At 37.6% G+C, this 21,336-nt stretch overlaps 1 protein-coding gene across 1 annotated transcript; it reads right to left on the bottom strand.

The window, feature by feature from the left end:
- Window positions 1-10,844: 10,844 nt before the first annotated feature.
- Window positions 10,845-16,143, bottom strand: LOC145165634 (chaperone protein ClpB4, mitochondrial-like). The gene is made up of 10 exons (XM_079084407.1): window positions 15,745-16,143; window positions 14,847-15,065; window positions 14,541-14,775; window positions 14,257-14,452; window positions 14,099-14,153; window positions 13,858-14,008; window positions 13,451-13,759; window positions 13,104-13,369; window positions 12,098-13,027; window positions 10,845-11,313 (listed from the first exon to the last, which is right to left on the bottom strand). Exons 1-10 carry the CDS (start codon window positions 16,000-16,002, stop codon window positions 11,023-11,025), a joined length of 2,910 nt encoding a protein of 969 aa, XP_078940533.1. The 5' UTR covers window positions 16,003-16,143; the 3' UTR covers window positions 10,845-11,022.
- Window positions 16,144-21,336: the final 5,193 nt, after the last annotated feature.

The following is a 21,336-nucleotide window of genomic DNA, read 5'->3' as shown; positions in this document are numbered from 1 at the left end:
TCCACCCGTGGAACATAACGAGTACTGAACATGCCTCAGAACTGGTCCCAAGTAACCGCAACTCTCTGCGCATCAGAATACGATCCCGTGGTCAACCTCCACCAATCCTTCGCCCCGAGCCTCAACAGGTTCAGAGCACACCTCACCCTCTGATCAACAGGGCATGAACATGTGAAGAAACATCCCTCCACATCTGACAACCATCTCATAGCTACAATCGGATCCTGAACTCCATCAAAAGTAGGGGGCTTTGTATTGTCGAAATCCCGATACTGGAAGCCCCGACCGGCTCTTCCCCCTGCCGCTGTTACAGCCGCTGTAGCTGCCGCGACAGCCGTCTCAGTAAGAGCTGCATAACGATCATCGAAGTACTCCCTCATAGCGGACTTAATAGTCCCAAACAACTCCGGAATCTGACCCCGGACAATCTCGACCACCTCCTCGCGGATGATCTCTCTGACCCGATCCTCTGTCAACATTGGCCCCTCCTGATCGATAATCTCAGGTGCCGCTGGGGCCCCCTGATCACCCTGACCTGATCCCGATCCGGATCCAGTCACAACACGCCTCGTAACCACCATACTGAAAATAGAAGAGGAAAAATATCAGACAATCCGCCTAGATATCCGGAGACCAACTCCCTTCTAAACCCTAGGAGTTGTGACTTCCTTGCTACGCGTATGGGTCCTGTGCTTTCAGTAGTACGGGCCCATACTACCTTCCACACCTACCCATATTTGTCTCAAGTATCACCACAACACCCTAATAATATACATAACATAACGAACATTCAATCCCCACTCCTAGAGGAATGCTAATTATCTCATACTGGCCTCCCGACCTCACACAACCCACCCATCCATGAAACTTTCACCAACCCTGCAGCACTAGTGTATGCTAGTCATACATAACGCTGGACCCTATAGACTTTCGAATATCCAATCCTACCCTAAGCTCCCAATCAGACAAGAACAGAACATAAGGCAAAATCAAACATTCTCAGGCTATAAGATCTTAGTTATGTATGACCGTGATGCCTACACTAAATAACTACAGTAATGATGTCAATTTCATATAAGGAAAACCCTAGGCTAACAGACATCATGTAATCAGACAATTCTATCATGCAATTCCTGAAGATCCCTAGCCTAGTACTAGCATGCTGTTCTAACATATCACAATATCAAATAACTTGTATGGTATTTTGGGGTCTACTTACTGGCTCCGGCTGATCGTACCCTCTGCATCCTCCTTTACTTATTTTGAAAACTATTTGAAAATCCTTCCTTGATTTGAGACTGGATTCACACGAATGTTCCTCCAATTCACTCAAACCAAGGCTCTGATACCAACTTGTAACACCCAAAAATTTTCAATCAATATAAAACATTTTATTTCATTCAAAAACCATTAAGTTCATACATCTTGTTTTCAAAATTGTTTAGACATCAGAGTATCCCCCATAACCATATCACATAAATCATAAAACATGAGGAGCGGTACGATCACGCCTTCGCCTTACCACGATCTCCTGAAGTACCTGAAACAATAAACTGAAAACCGTAAGCTCGAAAGCTTAGTGAGTTCCCCCAAAATACCCGTACATACACAACCATACACATACATCAATGAACAACATACTATGGGTCCAATCAACCATCAGGTTGGAATACCCCAGGCCCTCAACCGCCGGGTTGGAATGCCAACATACTACGAGCCCAATCATCCTACCGGGATGGAATACTCTCGGCCCACAACCATCGGGTTGGAATGCCCATACACCTATACGTACAACAATAACTACTATGGGTCCAATCATCTTGCAAGATGGAATACCCCAGGCCCCTCAACCATCGGGTTGGAATGCCAACATATTATGAGTCCAATCATCCTACCGGGATGGAATACTCCTGGCCCACAACCATCGGGTTGGAATGCCCCACTTCCTATATATACAATAACTACTACTATGGGTCCAATCATCCCTCAGGATGGAATACCCTAGGCCCCTCAACCATCGGGTTGGAATGTCAACCTACTATGAGTCCAATCATCCCACCTGGATGGAATACTCCTGGCCCACAACCATCGGGTTGGAATGCCCCTACACTAGCAACCATGCACACATAACAGGCAACCACATAACACTCTACAGAACCAACATACTAGGGCCCTATCATCCTACCGGGATGGAATACCTTCTGCTACTACTCAACATACATATCCCGCAGGTAACCTCCTACCAGCGTACATAAGGCAAGACCAACTACAGGTCTATAAATATAACCACTACCCAACTACCAGGGTGCTGATCCAACAAAACTTGCCATCACTTAACTACCTTATCCTCTAGGATACTAAGCTAACAGAGCATAACATCATATCATTATCCTATCTACCAGGATACTAGCAAGCATATCATCACATAAGCATAACAAGCTCTAAACAACAATTCAAGGGCCGGCCTTGGTGCCTTAGACCCTTGAGTACAGTGAGGATAACTCACCTGAAACGAAGAACCGAACCACGAAAGCACACTCCCGAAGCACTGCTCCAAACCCCAACACCTATCGCCATCAATGGACCATTGACATAAATAACCAATTACCATAACACCCATGAAGGTCAAAGTCAAAGTCCAGGCCAAAGTCAAACTTCATGACTGACTCTACTCGCCGAGTCAACCCGTTGACTCGTCGAGTCCTTATACTCTGAAAACTCTTAGAACACGACTCAACTCGTCGAGTCACCCCAAGACTCGTCGAGTCCAACGATGTCCGAGTCCCATCCTGCTCAACTCATCGAGTCACCTCCCGACTCACTACTTCGAGGTTTAACCAGAAGAGATTGGGGTTCTGCGACCAGACTCGCCGAGTCCAAGAACAGACTCGCCGAGTCCAAGGCAATCTTCAACAGAGTCGCCGAGTTCATGCACATGTTCATACAACTCGTCGAGTACACCCATGTGACTCGCCGAGTCTCTCCAGTTCTCAATCCATACAGTGGCTTTTCGAACCATGCAGGGGCTCCAATCCATAGATCCACTCTTCTACAGTCTAACCCTCACATAAAGTGGCAAACTTTACGTGAAACCAAGGAGATATAGACCCAAAACACTCTAGGGCTAGGGTTAAGGACTAGGGGGCTTCACCAATATCTCTTAGACAGGAGCTTTATGACATTTTGGACCATCACAAGCCTAGATCTGAGGTAGCAACCTCAGATCTAAGCCTCTAACTCGAAATAGCTCTCAATCATACCAAAAATGCCCCAAATCTCAAATGATAAAAGATCTAGATGCAAAAGAGCCCAAGCAACAGATTATTACCTCCAATATAAGCTCTAACTGAAGTAGATCCCGGATCTACACCACTCCTTTGCAGCAAGCCTCTTGATCTTCAAGCCTCTTTCCAAGATTTCCTCCTCCAAAGCTCTATTCTCTCTAATAATGGAGGCTCACTCGATTTTTGGGTTTCTGGATCTCAAAAGGGTAGTAAAGAGGCTAAGGGTGGGTTATAATGTTCTTTATATAGGGCACAACCCCCGGGATTAGGGTTTTCTCTCTACAGCACCAACTCGTCGAGTCCAAGCCGCCGACTCGGCGAGTTGGCCACTTAAATCGCGACAGAATCCCGCTCCGACTCGGCGAGTAAGCAGACCTACTCGTCGAGTCCCTTCTTTTATTTACACTTTTGGCCCTTCATTGAACTTTTGAAATTTCGGGATGTTACATATTTACTAAATTTTAGTAAATCATGACGAATATCTTCATCACTTTGTGGTGGACTTGATCAACGTACAACCTAGTGTACTCGATCTCCTAGTCCTTCACTTGACACTTTGTCAAAGAATTAGTCTAAATTTCCAAGTATGAAATTTCTCATTCATCACGCAACCAGGTTGTATGATTCCAAGTTTCTGCCTAATTGAAACTTGGGCGATGAGAAACTCTCCCTATTTGGTAAATTCTTGACATTTCCACAAATAGCAAAACAAGAATCATATCCATTTTAACATTGCTAAATTTTAGAAATACACAAACATCCATCTTCACACATGCCATTGTAAGGATAAATAAATAAAACTCAAAATTTATTTTATTGCGGAAAAACTTGTCCTTACAATGCAATTCAACTGAAAACTATGCTATTACATATTTCTTAGCAATCTATCTTAACTCCAAAGTAGCAGCTCAAAAATCTAATCTTTAAGCAATGCGATCGAAATCCATTTCTTCACGATCAGATTCAACTCACTTCTTCCCTTAAGCTTCCTCTCTTTTATTCGATCCTTCAAAACATCAAATGTAATCTTATCACATCATGTATTAAGAATCTAGAATAGGAACTTAAAATAGTTAGATGGTGGATTTCACTTGAAGTAGAGCCATACGTCTTGACTCTCCCATCTCTTAGATCTCTCAGGTAAATAGGGCAGCTTCGTCTCCAATGCCCCTTCTCTTGGCAATAAAAGCAAATGGACCCCTTTGGAATGGCACAAGGAACTATCTCAGAATTTACCTTTTCTGGATCTCCAATGTCACCATTTTCAATGTCCATTGAAGTTTGGGAGTTTGATTCACCAGACAAATTTGCTTGACCAGTGCGCCAAATCATTGCTGATTCAGCAACAATAAGCAAATAGGTCAAATCAATGAGGGTCACGTCGTGAACCATCGCATAGTACTCTCTTACGAACTCACTACACGAATCAGGAAGTGACTGAAGAACCCAGTCAACAGCCAACATCTCTGAGATATCGACACCCAACATCCTTAACCTATCAATGCGTGACTTCATCTCTAAGACGTGTGCACACACAGGTTTCCCATCTTCGTGCTTACTTTCCAATAGGGATTGAGTGAGCTTGAACTTTTCAAGCCTTTGAACTTGTGGGTCAGGGAGAACAATTGGAGGAGGCGGAGGAAGTGAAGCATGACTCTCATTTCCTTGATCATATATTGGAACGCCATCTTCATTTGGAAAGCTTGTTCCAATGGATTTGGGAAGACCATTGTTAGATTCAGACATCTACAAAACGGGAGAAATTCAAGTCAAGTTGATTAGAATCTTTGATGTAACACCCAAACGAAACATCAAGGCTAGGATCCAACACAATACTCTACAACCTAGAAGAGGGATGCCGTAATCTAGTTGCAGAATATTTGAAGGTAGGTAAATGACGATTTACCAATTTCCACCATGAAAAACGAAAAAGAAATTTAAGTTTTAAATGAATTGAAACTCCTAGATCTTTTGAGATTCATTGAACTTTTCAATGGCGTGTTTAATCTCGATTATGCCTTTCAAGTTTGCGACTGGGATGCCGAGGATCACAAACAAGGTGTGAATAACCATACGAATCTACGTGATGCACTCAATGATACTATCACCTAATCAATGTGCCGGTTAACCACACACGCTCCATTGATCTATGATAAACATCGAGCCACCCTTCACTACCAATGTCAACCCCAAATTAGTGTGCCGGTTAACCACGCACGCTCCACTAACGTTTGGCAAGGGTGTGAAGTGTAATTCCATGGATTAGCATACAAATTCACATTTTGCCTAAAGTAACTATGATTTGGGAATTTGTGAAAGCATTTAGTTACTTTGTACTTCATTATACTTATAATGGAAGGTTTCGTCCTATCCTACCCGTTCAGCTAACGACCCTCCACTAGTCAAGAGTGCGGTGGGTAAGAGTGGATACCCATTCAATCGCCATTTTATAGGCAATTTCCTTAAACACCCCTTATAGACCAGCTTCGTGAATGAGGCCTACTAACGGTAAGACTGACTGTTTACTTATACATATATAATATTAGACTTTTAATGTTATATATAGTATAGGGTGTATTTTACACTTTTAAAATACTAGGTGGTCTAATTTAATAAATTATACTTTTAATTTAGTTAAATGTAAACCAAAACTTTATGGAATTATTAACTCTCTTTTAATTATACACTTTAATTAATTAATAAAACCATAAGGGTGTAATTTGAACCTTTTTCAAAAAATACTAGGGTTTTTAGAATTTAGCATTTCAATATTAAACTTTTAATCAACTTTTAAATTCCAAAACTTGAGGGCAAGTTTTGAAACATTTCAAAACATTAGGGTTTAACTATTTAAATTTCAAAAACAAAACTTTTAAGTTCAAATTTAAACTATAAAACTTAAAGGGAGTAATTTGAAACTATTCAAACTTTGTCAAGAACATTCTAGATCAACAATTCAAATAAGGCAATTATATAGTTTTGACCTAGTCTAATTTCTTGCAAGATAATACACCAAATAATTCAAATAATTAAATTTAATCATATAAGGAAGTAATTATTTAATTAATATGAAATTATCTTTTATTTTGGCAAAGATAATCACCCAATATCATAAAAATCCGATTTCTATCAATAAAAAACGTTTTGGTAATTATCCCACAGCAAAAATAGGCAAGAAACCCGAAAAAATCCTCCATCTGACTCTCTGACTTGTCGAGTCAGGCTTGGACTCGTCGAGTTCACTATGGACTCGGTGAGTCACCCAGTTGACTCGGCGAGTCAAGTCAAAAACCTCAAAAAAATTCAATTAAATAAGCATCAAATTCACTAACAAACAACCCTAGGCTCTGATACCACTGATAGGTTTCAAGCAATACATCATTCCTATGGTGTACATGCAAACCCTAATAGCTTTGGATCTAGTTTGTCTAATGAACATGCAATTGAATATCCAAAGCTATAAACCCTAGATCTATCATATAAGAACTGAAATAAGGGTTAGTAATTACCTTTGATTGTTATATAGTAATAACAATCAATTCCTTGCTTTGATTGGCTTCAGAAAGCTTAGTGCCTCAAGTGTTGCACCTTTAATGGAGTCACAAACACCACTAAGCAATTGGATGAAGGAGAGAAGAGAGGGGAGGCACAAAAACGGCTGGAAACCCTAATCCAAGTGTTAGCCACGTTTTTGGTGCCCAAGGGTTCCTTATATACTTAGGCTATTAGGGTTATCCAACAAGGAAACCATAATTTGACTGCTTAAGCCCCAAGCAGCCCATGGACCCCTTCTGGAACATGCCTTGGACGATTTCTAATGGGCTTCCCCATAGAATTCGTCCAACCTATTATTCCAAGGTGATCCATAGCCCAATTGCAATTATCCTATAATTACAATTCCAGTCCCCTAAGTTTAATTAATCTCTTTTAGCCACATAATTAATTCTTTATTAATTCTTGACTAATATTAATTAAACAATATGATTTCTCCTTTAATATATTATTCTCATAATATATTAATAAATCATAATTAAACATTTCTCTCCTTAATTCATCCTACATATTGCTATAGTGAAGGCAACCCAAAAGGACCATGCTCATAATCGGGTCAAGTACGTACCAAAATAGTTATGGACTTAGACACTAATCCAACACTTTTAATGGTAATGCAACATTTGTGAGGCATATACATTTCCAAGGCCACAACTTTATGGTTGACTTTCTATCAACATCAAAATTAATCAAGACATTTGACTTTAAAAGGTTGAACATGCTCAATAAAATCACAAAGATTCCCATGCCAAGCAATTCATTTTTCATAGTATTAGTTTTCTTCTTTTTAGATTTTAGCATGTTTAGAAAATGAAAATAGCAGAAAAGGAAAAATATACATAAAAAATTGTCGTATAGAATCAAAGAATGGGAGAGAAGGGAAAATGGCAAGACAACCGAAAAAAAAACATAAAAGAAAGAGAAACATGAGGGCGGTGAGAATGGGGGCCAAGAAAAAGACATGAAAAAGGCTAAAGATTAGAAGAAAACGAAAAACCGCAACAAGGTTGGTGGTAAGGGTGAAAAGGTGAAGAAGGAAAAGAATCCTCAGGATAAAAAGGATCCAAAAAAGTTAAAAAATCAAGCTTGAGAAAATTCATATGATTTATGCTTGCCTATGTAGTCCATTAGTAAATATTGAAACAAAGTTGTAAACCTTCAAAAGGACAATATGAAAATGGTAATTTGTATCGATATGTGTTGATGTTTGTCCTAATGATAAGAACATTACACGTAAATAAGGTATTAGTGCCCATAAGGGAGCCCAACCTACAATGAAAATTGTACTCTCACACAACGGCTGTTGTGACTGTAACCCTTATATAAGATGCATATCAAGTACACGGGTCACTAGGTGGCCGACACAACTCAAATCACATAAAGAGCCCAAGCTACATTAGTGTAACATCCCAATTTTCAAGACCAAAAATTTTGTTTTTAATTAAGCAATTTATAAAACAGTTTATTGAAAACATCATCAATATCATATCAAACTCATAAACCCATAAATCAAATGTCAAAAAACATGTCATGGAATAATAATGTCAGAGTACAATCCCAAGAACATTAGGGTGCGGAAAATAATGGTGTGATGCGTTGCTACCGAGCCGGCTCCTTTCCGTTCGAAAAGGAAGTACCTGAAACCAAAACTGTAAACTGTAAGCACAAAGCTTAGTGAGTTCCCCTATCATACCACATACCATTCTATAACATACTGTCAGGCATATATGGGTGCCCGACCTACCCTGCTAGGCATACCAGGGTGCCTAACCTACCCCCTGTCAGACATACCGGGGCGCCCGACCTACCCCTCTGGTTTATCTTAACCGGTTACGGGGACTATTTCACCCCCTACTACTACCACATAATAACATAACATAATCATACTGTCAAGCATACCGGGGTGCCCGACCTACCCCTTCGGTCCTTATAACCGTAACATGGGGACTATTCCCCCTACTACCCCTATCACATAACATCATATCATGCTAGCCTATAAAACATATCAAATAGTGGCAAACCTAGATAATTATCACAAAGACAATTATCTAACAAACAACTCCAACTAGTGGGCCGACATTGTGGCCTTAGACCCACTTCTACTGGAAGGTAACTCACCTCGATGTCGTGCAGTAACTGAATTGTCCTCGGTGCTGGGATCAACTCTCCTCAAACTCCTACACATAACAATTTCCTTTAGTTATTCCTTTCTATTCATATCCCCTTTAAGGGTCAATCTTGGGTAATGGTCAAAGTCAAAGTCAAAGTCAACACCTTGGTCAAAGTCAACATCCTTGTTGACTCAACTCGCCGAGTTGGTCCATCAACTCGTCGAGTTCCATAATTTAGAGAATTTCGAATTCGCGATCTGACTCGTCGAGTTACCCTCTAACTCGTCGAGTTTCTCCTTATGACAGAATCGGGACTTTCTATTTGAACTCGTCGAGTCCTTCCTTGGACTCGTCGAGTTCTCCTTCATACAGTTGAGACATTTGCTCACTGACTCGGCGAGTTCATCCTTGGACTCGTCGAGTTATTTACCTTTAAGTCCAAAACACCTAACTGGCTGAGTTATCTTCAAGACTCAACAAGTTTGCTACATAACAGAGAAGGTTGGGGAACCAAGACCCGACTCGCCGAGTCCTAAGAACAACTCGTCGAGTCCCCTATGATCCCAAAACTATACAATCAATTTTATTCTGGCTTAATGCATCCAAACATAGATATGGCCTCCTAGGGTTGATATAACACGTAAAGTTACAAACTTTACGTTCATGCATGGGCTATTTAGCTCAAAAAGCCCTAAAAAGTGGTTTTTAGGATGCATGAGACTCCCATGGCCATAAAGTTGACACCTTTATGCCATGGAGTCCCTCAAAGGCTCTGGTACCTCTGCAACTCTCTACAGCAGAAGAGATGGACAAACGACTGCAGACTGTAATAAGAAGCATGTTTGTTTTTTAACATCTGCATGATGCTGTAGATATTAAAAAATTTAAATAAACTGATTTTATATTACCGAAAATAGTTTTTTAATACCGAAAATTTAATAATATACAACATTTAGCAAGATTTTATGATATTTCAGCAAAAAATAATGATATTTCAGCAAAAAAATAATGATATTTCAGCAAGAAATTATCATTATTCAATATAAAAAAACGAAAAAAAAAATCAGCAAGAATAAACAAAAAAAAAAACGAAAAAAAAAGATAAAACAAGAATTTAGCAAGATTTCAACAAACATATAATCAATATTCAAATAGATTTCAGCAAGAAAAAAAAAGGTTGGAACAGACAATACAAATGTTGCCCCAAACAGAACAGGCGCAAATGTTTTTTAATCCGAAGATTTCTAAAAAAACAAACAGCTGCGAGATGAAAAATATTGCGTGTACGCTGCGCCGCGCAGCAATAAGATATCCGAAGAGGTTTTTTACAAAAAACAAACAACACCTTAGTCATATGCAATAACATAGAAGAAATCTCAGGTCTTAAACACAATTCAAATCAAAGACTTCGGAAACATTACTTATTTTCTTGGATTGGAATTCACAATTCAAATCAAAGACTTCGGAAACATTACTTATTTTCTTGGATTGGAATTTAATGCCATCAATGAAGAAAATGATCATGAGTTTAGTTAATTCGGTTACTTTCCATTGTTGATTCTCCTTGTATATAAACATGTACGAAGCTCATAGTTGATGGATAACATGAATGAAAAACTCTTTCCATCTTCTTATCTCTTTTATTCTCTCAAGACTCAATTACATACAGACTAAAAAAGGAAAATTGTCGGAAAAGCTTAATATTTTCAAAAAAGTTTAACTTTAGTCCTAACTTTTTTTTTTCTTTTTCAACATAAAAGTCCCGATTATTTTATTTTGACTCAAATTAACAAAAAAATAATCATTTTTTTCTTTTAAGAGGAAATATATATTATCGTGTAAAATCAAATAATCGGGAGTTTTCCGGTCAAATTTTTTTGTGGGACTAAAATGAAACTTTTCCGAAAATATTAGGACTTTCTCGCTAAAAACGCCAAATCAACAAGCAGCCCCTTAGAGTTGAGGGTTTAATTAGAAGAAAAAAAAATACACTTCTAGATAAAAAAGTTAAGAGCTTTCTTGTATTAACCCCTTTTTCTAATGCTACATTTTCTTGGTTTCTATCACGTGGCATATTAGTTACTGGCAACCATTTCATCGACTCCTGATTGGCTCTCCAGTTTCCTAATACGCAAACCATCTTTACCCGATGTGGATGCTTCTAGAATTATAGTATCATCTTCATTAAAATCCCCTCTCAATATCCCCATCGAGATTTCATTCTCCACCATTTGTTGTATCACTCTCTTCACTGGTCGTGCTCCAAAGTTAGGATCAAACCCAAGTTTCCCAAGAATATCTGTAGCTTCCTCTGTGTAATGAAGATCGATTTTCTTCTGTTTCAACCTATCTTTCACCCGATTCAACTGCAATACAATAACAACCAAATTAGCCACCACCATTTATAAATCAGTTGCTCATAATATTACCCGAGTAAATCACATTTTTCGTCCCTAGAAAGTATAGCCAATTTTTGCAATTTTGGTCCCAAAAAGTTTTCTGTAACGTTTTTTGGTCCACATTCCAAGAAAGAGGACTATTTTCTGGACCAAATTTGAAAAAAGTAGCTATACTCAAGGACCAAAAATAATAATTTTATTTTAAACAAATGACCAATAACATTACAAGAACCTCATAACCAAAATTGCAAGAGAAAAGTTTTTGGGACCAAAATTGCAAAAATCAGCTATATTTAGAGACCAAAAATCATCATTTAACTTGAAACAGGGACCAATGATGTTTCAAGAACCACAAATGAAGGCTAAAATTGCAAGAGAAACTTTTTAGGAGCAAAATCTGAAAAAATCAGCTACACTCGGGGACCAAAAATGTCATTTTACTTGAAACAGGGACCAATAATGTTTCAAGACCCTCAAATGAGAACTAAATTTGCAAGAGAAACTTTTTGGGGCCAAATCTGAAAAAATGGGCTACACTCAAGGACCAACAATGTCATTTTACTTGAAACATGGACCAAAAACTTTACTAGAACCTCAAATAAGAACCAAAATTGCAAAAATCAGCTACACTCCGGGACCAAAAATGTAATTTTACTTGTAACAGGGAACCAAAATTGCAAAAAATCATCTATACCAAGGGAACAAAATTGTAATTTAGTCTAAAATATGAGTATGGAGAAAAAGGTTGTACCTGGATCTGGACTATATGTCTGATTTGTGTGGCATCAAGTGGTTGGAAAACAATATACTCATCAATCCGATTCATAAACTCAGGGCGAAAAGTCTGCCTAGCCAACTCAACCACTTGTCGTTTCATTAATTCATAAACCGCATCCTTACTATCATGTGTAGTTTGAAGCGTTTCCAGTATATAGTGGGACCCGATGTTAGATGTCATTATAACAACCGCATTTGTAAAACTAACAGTACGCCCTTGAGAATCCGTTATTCTTCCATCATCCAACAACTGTAACAAGATATTAAACACATCATGGTGCGCTTTCTCAATCTCATCAAAAAGAACCACCGAATACGGCCTTCTACGGACCGTTTCCGTAAGCTGACCGCCTTCTTCATAACCCACGTACCCCGGCGGTGCACCCACCAACCGTGACACCGCGTGTTTCTCCATGTACTCAGACATATCAATTCTCACAAGGGCGTTTTCGGTATTAAAAAGATAACTAGCAAGAGCTTTCGCAAGTTCGGTTTTCCCGACACCGGTGGGGCCCATGAACATGAAGCTTGCTATCGGTTTGTTTGGATCCGAGAGTCCTGCACGCGACCGACGTATCGCGTCTGCAACCGATTTCACCGCCATGTCCTGCCCGACAACTCGTTTGTGGAGAACGTGTTCTAAGGATACGAGTTTGTCTCTCTCGGATTGTTGAAGATTTGATAAGGGTATTCCCGTCCATTTGCTTACAATTTCAGCAATGTCGATATCGGTTACTTCTTCACGGAGTAATGATTTCCCCGAGTGCTGGTAGTCGGAAAGATTCTTCTCCGCTTCGCTTAGCTGGCGCTGAAGTGTCATCAATGTCCCGTATTTGAGTTCCGCAGCACGGTTTAGATCATAATCACGCTCAGCAGCTTCCATTTCTTGGTTCACCCTATCAATCTTTTGAATAAAATTTGTAAAGAAATGATATCAAAAGAACCTATAACATGCTAGTTAGTAGTTAGTAGTTAGTTACCTCTTCCTTGATTGAGCGTATGCGGGTTATCAGTAACTTTTCGCGTTCCCATTGTTCATTAAACTCTTTCTGTTTCTGTTTTAAAGTTTCCAAATCAGAATCTAATTTGGACAACCTTTCTTTTGATGCTTTATCCGTGTCGTTTTTTAAAGAGAGTCTCTCCATCTCGAGCTTCAAGACAGCTCGATCTATCTCGTCTAACTCGGTCGGTTTAGATGTAATCTCCATTTTTAATTTTGCAGCAGATTCATCAACCAGATCAATTGCTGCAGTAGTAATAAACGAATGTCAATACATGAAAGATATTAATTAATATTAAAAACTAAAATGGTGTTCAAAGTTGAAACCTTTGTCGGGCAAAAAGCGTTCTGTGATGTATCGATCAGCAAGAACAGCTGCTGAAACTAAAGCACCATCGGATATTTTGACCCCGTGATGAAGTTCATATCGCTCGCGGAGCCCACGAAGAATGGAAATTGTGTCTTCAACAGATGGTTGATCACAGAATACTTGTTGGAATCTTCGTTCCAAAGCAGGGTCCTTTTCAATGTACTTTCGGTATTCATTTAATGTTGTGGCTCCAATACATCGAAGCTCACCTCGCCCAAGCATTGGTTTCAATAAATTCCCAGCATCCATTGCTCCACCAGCAGCTCCTGCAAGATCACATTTTAATGATAAGGGCATTCACGTCTTTTGAACACACATACAAAACATCAAGATTGACTATTTTTGTTCCTAATATGGGACATACCTGCACCAACTACAGTGTGGATCTCATCAATGAATAAAACAATTTGTCCATTTGAAGCAGTGACCTCCTTCAAAACAGCTTTAAGCCGCTCCTCAAAATCTCCTCTGTACTTAGCACCAGCAAGCAAGGAACCCATGTCCAGAGATATCAGCTGCAAAGTAGAAACATCACAATTCACAATTAATTAATCAAACACAGGTTTGACTTTGACCAGCATTATTAAATCATTATAAATTCTAACCTTACGATTCTTGAGAGGCTCTGGAACATCTCCACGTACAATTCTTTGAGCTAACCTGGATGATGATGATGATACATATAATTTCAAAGTTTAACAACAGACAGTTGATGTGATGGAATGATGAAAGACAAACACAAAAGGGCAGCATAATCACATACCCTTCAGCAATAGCAGTTTTCCCTACACCAGGCTCACCAATGATAACCGGGTTGTTTTTTGTTCTTCTAGACAATATCTGGATGCACCTCCGGATTTCATCATCCCGGCCTATTACTGGATCCAGCTTACCCCTTCTAGCAAGTTCAGTCAAATCATTCCCATATTTTTCAAGTGCCTCGTATTTCCCTTCAGGATCTGTTTAAAAAAAAAAACAAACAAAGATGTGTTATGATTTATGATCAGAGGTTTGAGGATGTGAAACAAAGAAGAGAAATGTTTCTACTTTGATCAGTTACTTTCTGACTTCCACGAACAGCTTGCACAGCATCCTTTAATGACTTCTCACTTAACTGCAAGTTGCTGAACAATTGCTTTCCAAACCTCTTATCCGAAGGGAATGCCAAAACAAGATGTTCAACAGAAACAAACTCATCTCCCATTTCTTTTTTATTCTTTCTTGCATTTTCCAACAGAGAACTTAAATGTGACCCAAGTACAGGGCTACTGGTGTCAGTAACCTGCAAAAACCATTATTATTTACAGGAACTATTAAAAAGCATAAGCTTACAATCGCAATTTGAATCAATACCTTTGGTTGTTGAGCTATAAAATTATCTACGGCTTGTAGAACTGATGTGTTGTCTAACCCAGCCTTTGTAAGTATCCTTCTTGCCAAACCATCTTTTTGCTCCAAAAGGGCTTTCATTAAATGCTCAGACTCTACAATTTGTTGTTTGCTTCCTCGTGCTGCATCTACAGCACCAACAATCCCTTCCCATGCCATCTCGGTGTAATCCTTATTGTTGAACTAATGTCATTGTTTCAACACCAAAACATATAAAGATTAAGAAGAATGTGTAACTCATGCAACAACAGATCAAGTTGGTCTAGTAAGTTGTAAGATCAAGTTTTTCTATTTATTTAGTTAAAACAGATAAAAGCTAATAGCATTACTACAATAATCGATTATCACTAGCATCACCCCTTATGCTAAGAATCAAAAGCAGTTTTTGAAAAATTAACACCTAATATTTATCCACCAAATTTATTTTGATTCAGCATTACCGTTGTAAACTTTAATGCAGTTAACAATATTGTCCCAAAGCCATACTCATTCAAAAATCTAAAGCCACAATTTTGAATTCCAAAGCAAATGGGAGACCTGAAAATTCCCTATGCAAATATGGTTTAAAACCCTAAGGAGTAAGGAGTAATTCATGAGTCCGAAGCTGTATCTGTAAGTTAAAATGGTAGACGTATTATATGCAGCCATAATCCAAAACCCAATTATACTTTTGAGTTTTGACCGTTTAACTTGACGTTTCTCAGACACAAAATGTAATATCAGGACTCCAAAATGTTCTTTAATATAAAACTGCTTCTTTCAATCAAAAAAAGTTAGTTATTTTCAACTTCAAAATTTGGGAGGAGATGATTTTTATAATTGATTCGACCAACTTTCATAGCTATAAGATCCGTATTTTTACCTGGGAAGGATTGGCAGCAGTTGAATAAAGACGAGGCGATGATGAAGAAATCCTGTTGTGTCCGATAGAACCGCTATGAAGAAAGTAAGGTATATAGCCCGTATAAACAGCTGGTCTAGTAGCAATGGAGGAATGCAAGCGAGACTGAGAGCGAGAGACGCACGAAGCCGAAGAGCCATCAATGGCGGTGAGTAGAGGGTATCGGGTGAGCCTGACGGTGGCGGAGGTGGCCGTCCTTCGAATCATCACTACAGCCATGTAAGATCAAAGCAGCAGTAATTGTTTGGAATTGGATAATTGAACGTAAATACCAAAACAAAAGGTTGCGATACTGAGAACAAGAAGATTGGAGAAGGGGGAAAAAGTTCTAGAAAACTCCTATTCAGAATTCTCTCGTTTATTCATGACACGAGGTTAATATTTAAAAGAGTAAATTGCAGTTTTGGTCCTCTGGTTTGCACAAATAATTATTCTTGGTCCTAGTATTAGGATTTTGTCATGGATGGTCCCTGTTAAGGGTTTTAAAGCCTTTGTTAACCTCCGTTATTATTTTCGGAAAAGACTAAAATGCCCTTAAATCATCATATCTTTCACTCACTGAAATCACCCTTGTATACTTTGATCCATCTTCATGACCCTTTATGCTGCCCTATCACTATTGTCGCTCCATACACCACCGCTGACCACCACCCTCTAAACGTAACGTCATCCCCTTTTAAACGTTAAAAAGTCATCATTTCTAATCAAAGATCTCATTCACATCCTACAAAAAATTGGTCATTCATGTTGCTATTTTCATGTTGTTGTTGCAGATTGTTGTAGCTCACGTGATTGATGAAAAACCTCAATGGTTTTTGTTATTTCCCTTTTACATTTTTTTAATTCAAATAAGACAAACATACATCAGGGGTGCAGTCTTACCATTTTAGATTCGAGACTTTCTTTTGCCTCTTTGATATTTTATCGTTTGTTTACTATTGTTTGTAGTCTCCTTTGAAATAATCATGTTCAGGAATTAGATTTCAGTTTGAGGATCATGTTGGCAACATTAATAGGGTAAACTCCATCCAAATCCAATGAGGTATACTTTTGCGTTTAATACAAACAATGTTTTACAATAGTGAATACATGTTATAAAGTTTATGTATATGGCCTCGATAGGACACAAGTAAGGGTTCCTTCTCGACTCACATGTTCCAGTAAGGTATGAATGTATTCATTAGCTTCTCTAATTTCCACTTTTTATGATCTTTTTAAATGGCAAATTGTCCGTATTTTATAAATTGCGAGTTTGATGTCTGTTTGTTGGTTTACATTGCTTTTTGACGGTAAAAAGGGTCTTTATATACGGCATGGATGTTGTGGTAATTGACCGAACATCAAAACTCCAGGGTGGGACAAAACACTTTTTTTTAAAATATTTGTTCACTCTTCATAGTTAAAAAATTTGCATTTCATTTTTCATATTTTGGTGTTTTTTCATTACTTTTAGTCTTTCTACTAATTTTGTTTGGCCATTTTCCTAGGCGGTATTTTTCTTTCTTGATATGTTTTGGCATTCAAAAAAAATTCAAGTAGTTATTGTGAATGCTATGTGACCTGGGTTATGTATAGTTGGCTTATTTGATTTTTAAAATATTATGTGATAAAAATTGAAAATATATTGTTATTATATGGGAAATCTACAGAAAAGTCTCAAACTTTTGGGAAAAATTTCAAAAAAGTCCTAAAAAATTTTGAACAAAAAAGTCCTCATATTTTGAGAAAAATCACATAATCTGTCATTTGCTGTTCAAATATAAAAAATGACTTTTTCATTAATTTGGACAAAATGTTAAATAATCGGGACTTTTCTGTTCAAAAAAAAAAATAGGACTTTATTAAAAAAATTTCCAAAATAATGAGACTTTTCTGCATTAATCCCTTATTATAATGTTCAAATACGGAAAACAATTTCTAACTAGATGAAGGCCACTCGCACCATTAACGTGGGTTTGAATGGTCAGTATATCAAAGCAAAATGTTTTTTTGCTAAATCAAGAGATAGGAATGTACTTTCATAAATTTACATATTATAGCATCCTACTTAAATTTATTACAACATTGTAGTCTCGTCAAATACTTGTCCTGCAACCTTAATTTTGAAATATTTTCATATAATTTCAGAACCTTGCAAGTCAAGACAGCTGTGTAAAACATCATGAGCATCATGAGATAATTTTAGCAAATCAATGATGTAAACCATCTTCTCATAAACTATTTGCATTATGGAAACTTGTAACATGGCCAATCAATGTAATTAATAAAGGAATTAGCTTAGTATTCACTTTAATTAAATCCAAGGGATACTAAAACTTTTAATATTATTTGTAAAAAACGGCTTCGAACGAAAAACAATGGGTACCGAAAGTTTTTCTTAAATAGGTTTGATAGATACTTACTGTTTCTTGAAATAGATCCTGACCCTCGATCACCAATAAGTGTAGGATATCCAGGTCCTCATATTGATCTGTTTAATTGTATAAAAAAAAATTGTGACAAAATTTAGTTAAATTGGGTGAAGCTCACAACCTTATTTGTAAAAAAACAAAAATTAAAACTATATCTTTGAAAGTATAGCTGACAGATCATCTAAATCCGACAGGGATTCTGGCATAAGGTTTTTTAGAGTCGTTGAATAAAAACTGCTACATCGGTACAGTTATAACATCTGCACGTTTACGAAAGACTTAGACTAATTAATGAGTTACTACATTTATGAAACTTGCATGTTGACAAAAAGCTTCTACGTGCATATGGATTGACTGTTGATTTCATGGATATAAATCAACTATTCCATTCCTTCCCCCAATTCCATGTGTACCAAACTACAAGGGGTCAATACCCAATGAAAAAAAACATGGATATAAAAACCTAGTGATAGAAGAAAGTTGATGTTCAATCAGGAAACCTGGAATCGAGAAAAGGACTTCAGTAACAATTGAAGAGAGCTTAAAACCCGCTAATGGGAGGCAATTTGAACCCGGTACAAACTTAAACTCGATCAACTGCCCTGTCAAGCTTAAACCCATGAAATTGGAGCTGAAGTAAACTCAATGACTTGAAACCCCCCAGAAAGTGTCTTCGAAAACTCTGAAACCTTCTTCAAAAGACCCATATTTTGGCTTAAAAAGCCCCATAATAAAATCGAAGCTTAGACCAACAAAATCGGAGCAGAAGGTAAATTCGATGACCAAAAAAACCCAGAAGTCATTTTCAAAACACCTAGAAATCGTCTTCGAACCAAATTTTGTCTTCATAAAATCTAGAAATTTCATTGTCTTTGTCTTAAAAAACTCGAACTTGATCTTCCCTAAAACCCAAATTCATCTTTAGTTTGGTGTACCTAAAACGATGAAACAAAAAATCAAGGAACACACAACCACACACATCTTCTTGTTTCTCTTCTTTGATGATGATGTGGTTCGACGGAGGGTTGTCTGGGGGCTGTCGGATGATTGTCGGCATGAGAAGAGGGGGAGGAGAACGAGGAATCGCGTTTAACGGGAGAACGTGGGAGACGAGAGTAAATAGAGTTACCTAGGTTCCCGAGTTTAAAAAAAAAAAAAAAAAAAAAAAAAAAAGAAGTAAGGAGAGAAAAGAAAGGAAAATAAATTTGTATTTTATGTTTCAGGGTTGGAGAGAAGTGAGAGGAAAATTAAAAAATTTTGTTCTTTCTTTCCAAATCCTTCAAAATCGGAAGGAGAGTTAGGAAAGAAAATGATATTTCCATTTTCTTCCACTTCCCTCCACTTTCTTCATTTAATGAAACTAAGGAACATCAATTTTTTTACACCTTTTTCCACTTCCACTCATTTCCTTTCTTTTCCCTTGTCAAGTTAAACTTGGGAACATGATGTTAGGGTTTAATTATTTATTTATTTATTGTCTTTTTTAGGTAAAAGACAGGGCCGGTACCGAGGAATTAAATTCCTCAAAGGCTCAGGACGAGCCAGAAAAAAAGGTCCTTTGTTATTATACGTTTTTATTATTAAATAAAAATAAACATATAATATATAATAAAAAAATTAGGTCATGTGCAGCTGCCCAGTTCTCCCCCCCCCCCCCCCAATGGCTGAAATACCCCTGACATGTGGGTAACTTAACGGAAAAACAAACGGCTAACGATATAAGGGACGAAACGCGCAACTTTTAAACATATCAGGGACGGTCCGAGTTAATTTTTGAAAATAGGGATTGAACATGCATTTTGGCACTTGCCAGAGGGACGATTCGTGGAATTTACTCAAAGGTTTGAAACACAAAATACATGTTCCCCCATGCAGCAACAACATAAACTACACCACTCATTAACCTAATCTAAAAATCTATTGTTTTGTTGATGAGTTGTCTTCACCATTTTTTGCCACACACTGTATTTTCAAGTTTAGCCTTCAAAATTCTCTCAATGGACTTCTTCCTCTCACAACACCACTTTGATTAACCTGTATCAAATCAAATTATCATATTACCCATTAATTCTTATAATATTGGAACATGTTAATATTGTATGGTTTAGAACATATCCTCATCCTATTAGTGTCATTCACAATCCCTTAATTAAACAGCACCATTCACATCATCACCTTTAGTCATTGGGACAACTGTTTCTCTACCATCTTCATCATCATGCACTCCATTAACAACATTCATGCTTGTTGTTCCATCACCTCCAAATTCCTACACAAGATCACTAGTTATGTAATTGCTCAAAAAATCATTTAATTACAATACAATTTACCCGGTTAGTCTTGGATCTCTTTGTTCTTTTAACTATGTGCTTACTTGGCCTCTCATTTGTTATGGTGCAAGTCACTTTATGGCCAGTCATATGGAAAGTACTACACATATTAAGAAAATATAATAATACCTAGTATTTTGTTGGAGATGGAATATCAATCTTGTTGGAACTCATTACAGACCTTCAATAATCGCCAGAAGATCACACCAAGATCCCATAGTCCCCTTCCTCCTCCGATTTGCAACTCACCAGACCAAAACAAATACTCGATGATAGATTGAATGCTTTTAAACATATTGCCTTTTATCTTTCTTTTCGTGTGCAAAAATCAAATTGAGGTTTCATTGGAAACCTCCCTCATGAATCCACAAACCATTCACAACTTGTATACTATGTCGGAGGTGCAAATTGGGCACAATGATAGACAACTTTCTCTCATCGTTCTCTCTCTCTCTCATGCACACACACACACACACACACACTTTCTTTCTCTCTCTCCGGTTTCGACTGTGTATCCCAGATCATGAACGAGTATCAACTGCCATTTAATCGTGTTATCCCATTCATTGAAACTGAAGTTTGTTTTTCATAAGTTTCTCCCCTCAACTAATAAGTATCGACTCAAAGCTCCTGCACAAGTATAACACATTCTCAAATGTATTATATTGTTTAAATTTAATCTATTTCAATCCCAATTAAATCTTATAAATACCTACTATTGTAATCATTATTATTATCACTATTATTATTATTATTATTATTATTATTATTATTATTATTATTGTTATATTCCCAAACTAATAATTTACAAC

The sequence above is a fragment of the Lactuca virosa genome, chromosome 3 (assembly GCF_052849685.1).
Source record: "Lactuca virosa cultivar CGN04683 chromosome 3, Lactuca_virosa_CGN04683_v6, whole genome shotgun sequence".
Taxonomy (NCBI): Eukaryota; Viridiplantae; Streptophyta; class Magnoliopsida; order Asterales; family Asteraceae; genus Lactuca; species Lactuca virosa.
Note: the sequence above shows the minus strand (reverse complement) of the source record. Positions and strands in the feature narration are given on the sequence as shown.

Excerpts from the sequence above, each read along its gene's own strand:
- LOC145165634 (XM_079084407.1), bottom strand. The coding sequence starts at position 16,002 with ATGGCTGTAGTGATGATTCGAAGGACGGCCACCTCCGCCACCGTCAGG. Across the intron at positions 14,453-14,540 it reads TCAGAAAGTAACTGATCAAA|ATCCTGAAGGGAAATACGAG; the intron begins GTAGAAACATTT and ends TTTTTTAAACAG. Across the intron at positions 13,760-13,857 it reads CCACACTGTAGTTGGTGCAG|GAGCTGCTGGTGGAGCAATG; the intron begins GTATGTCCCATA and ends GTGATCTTGCAG.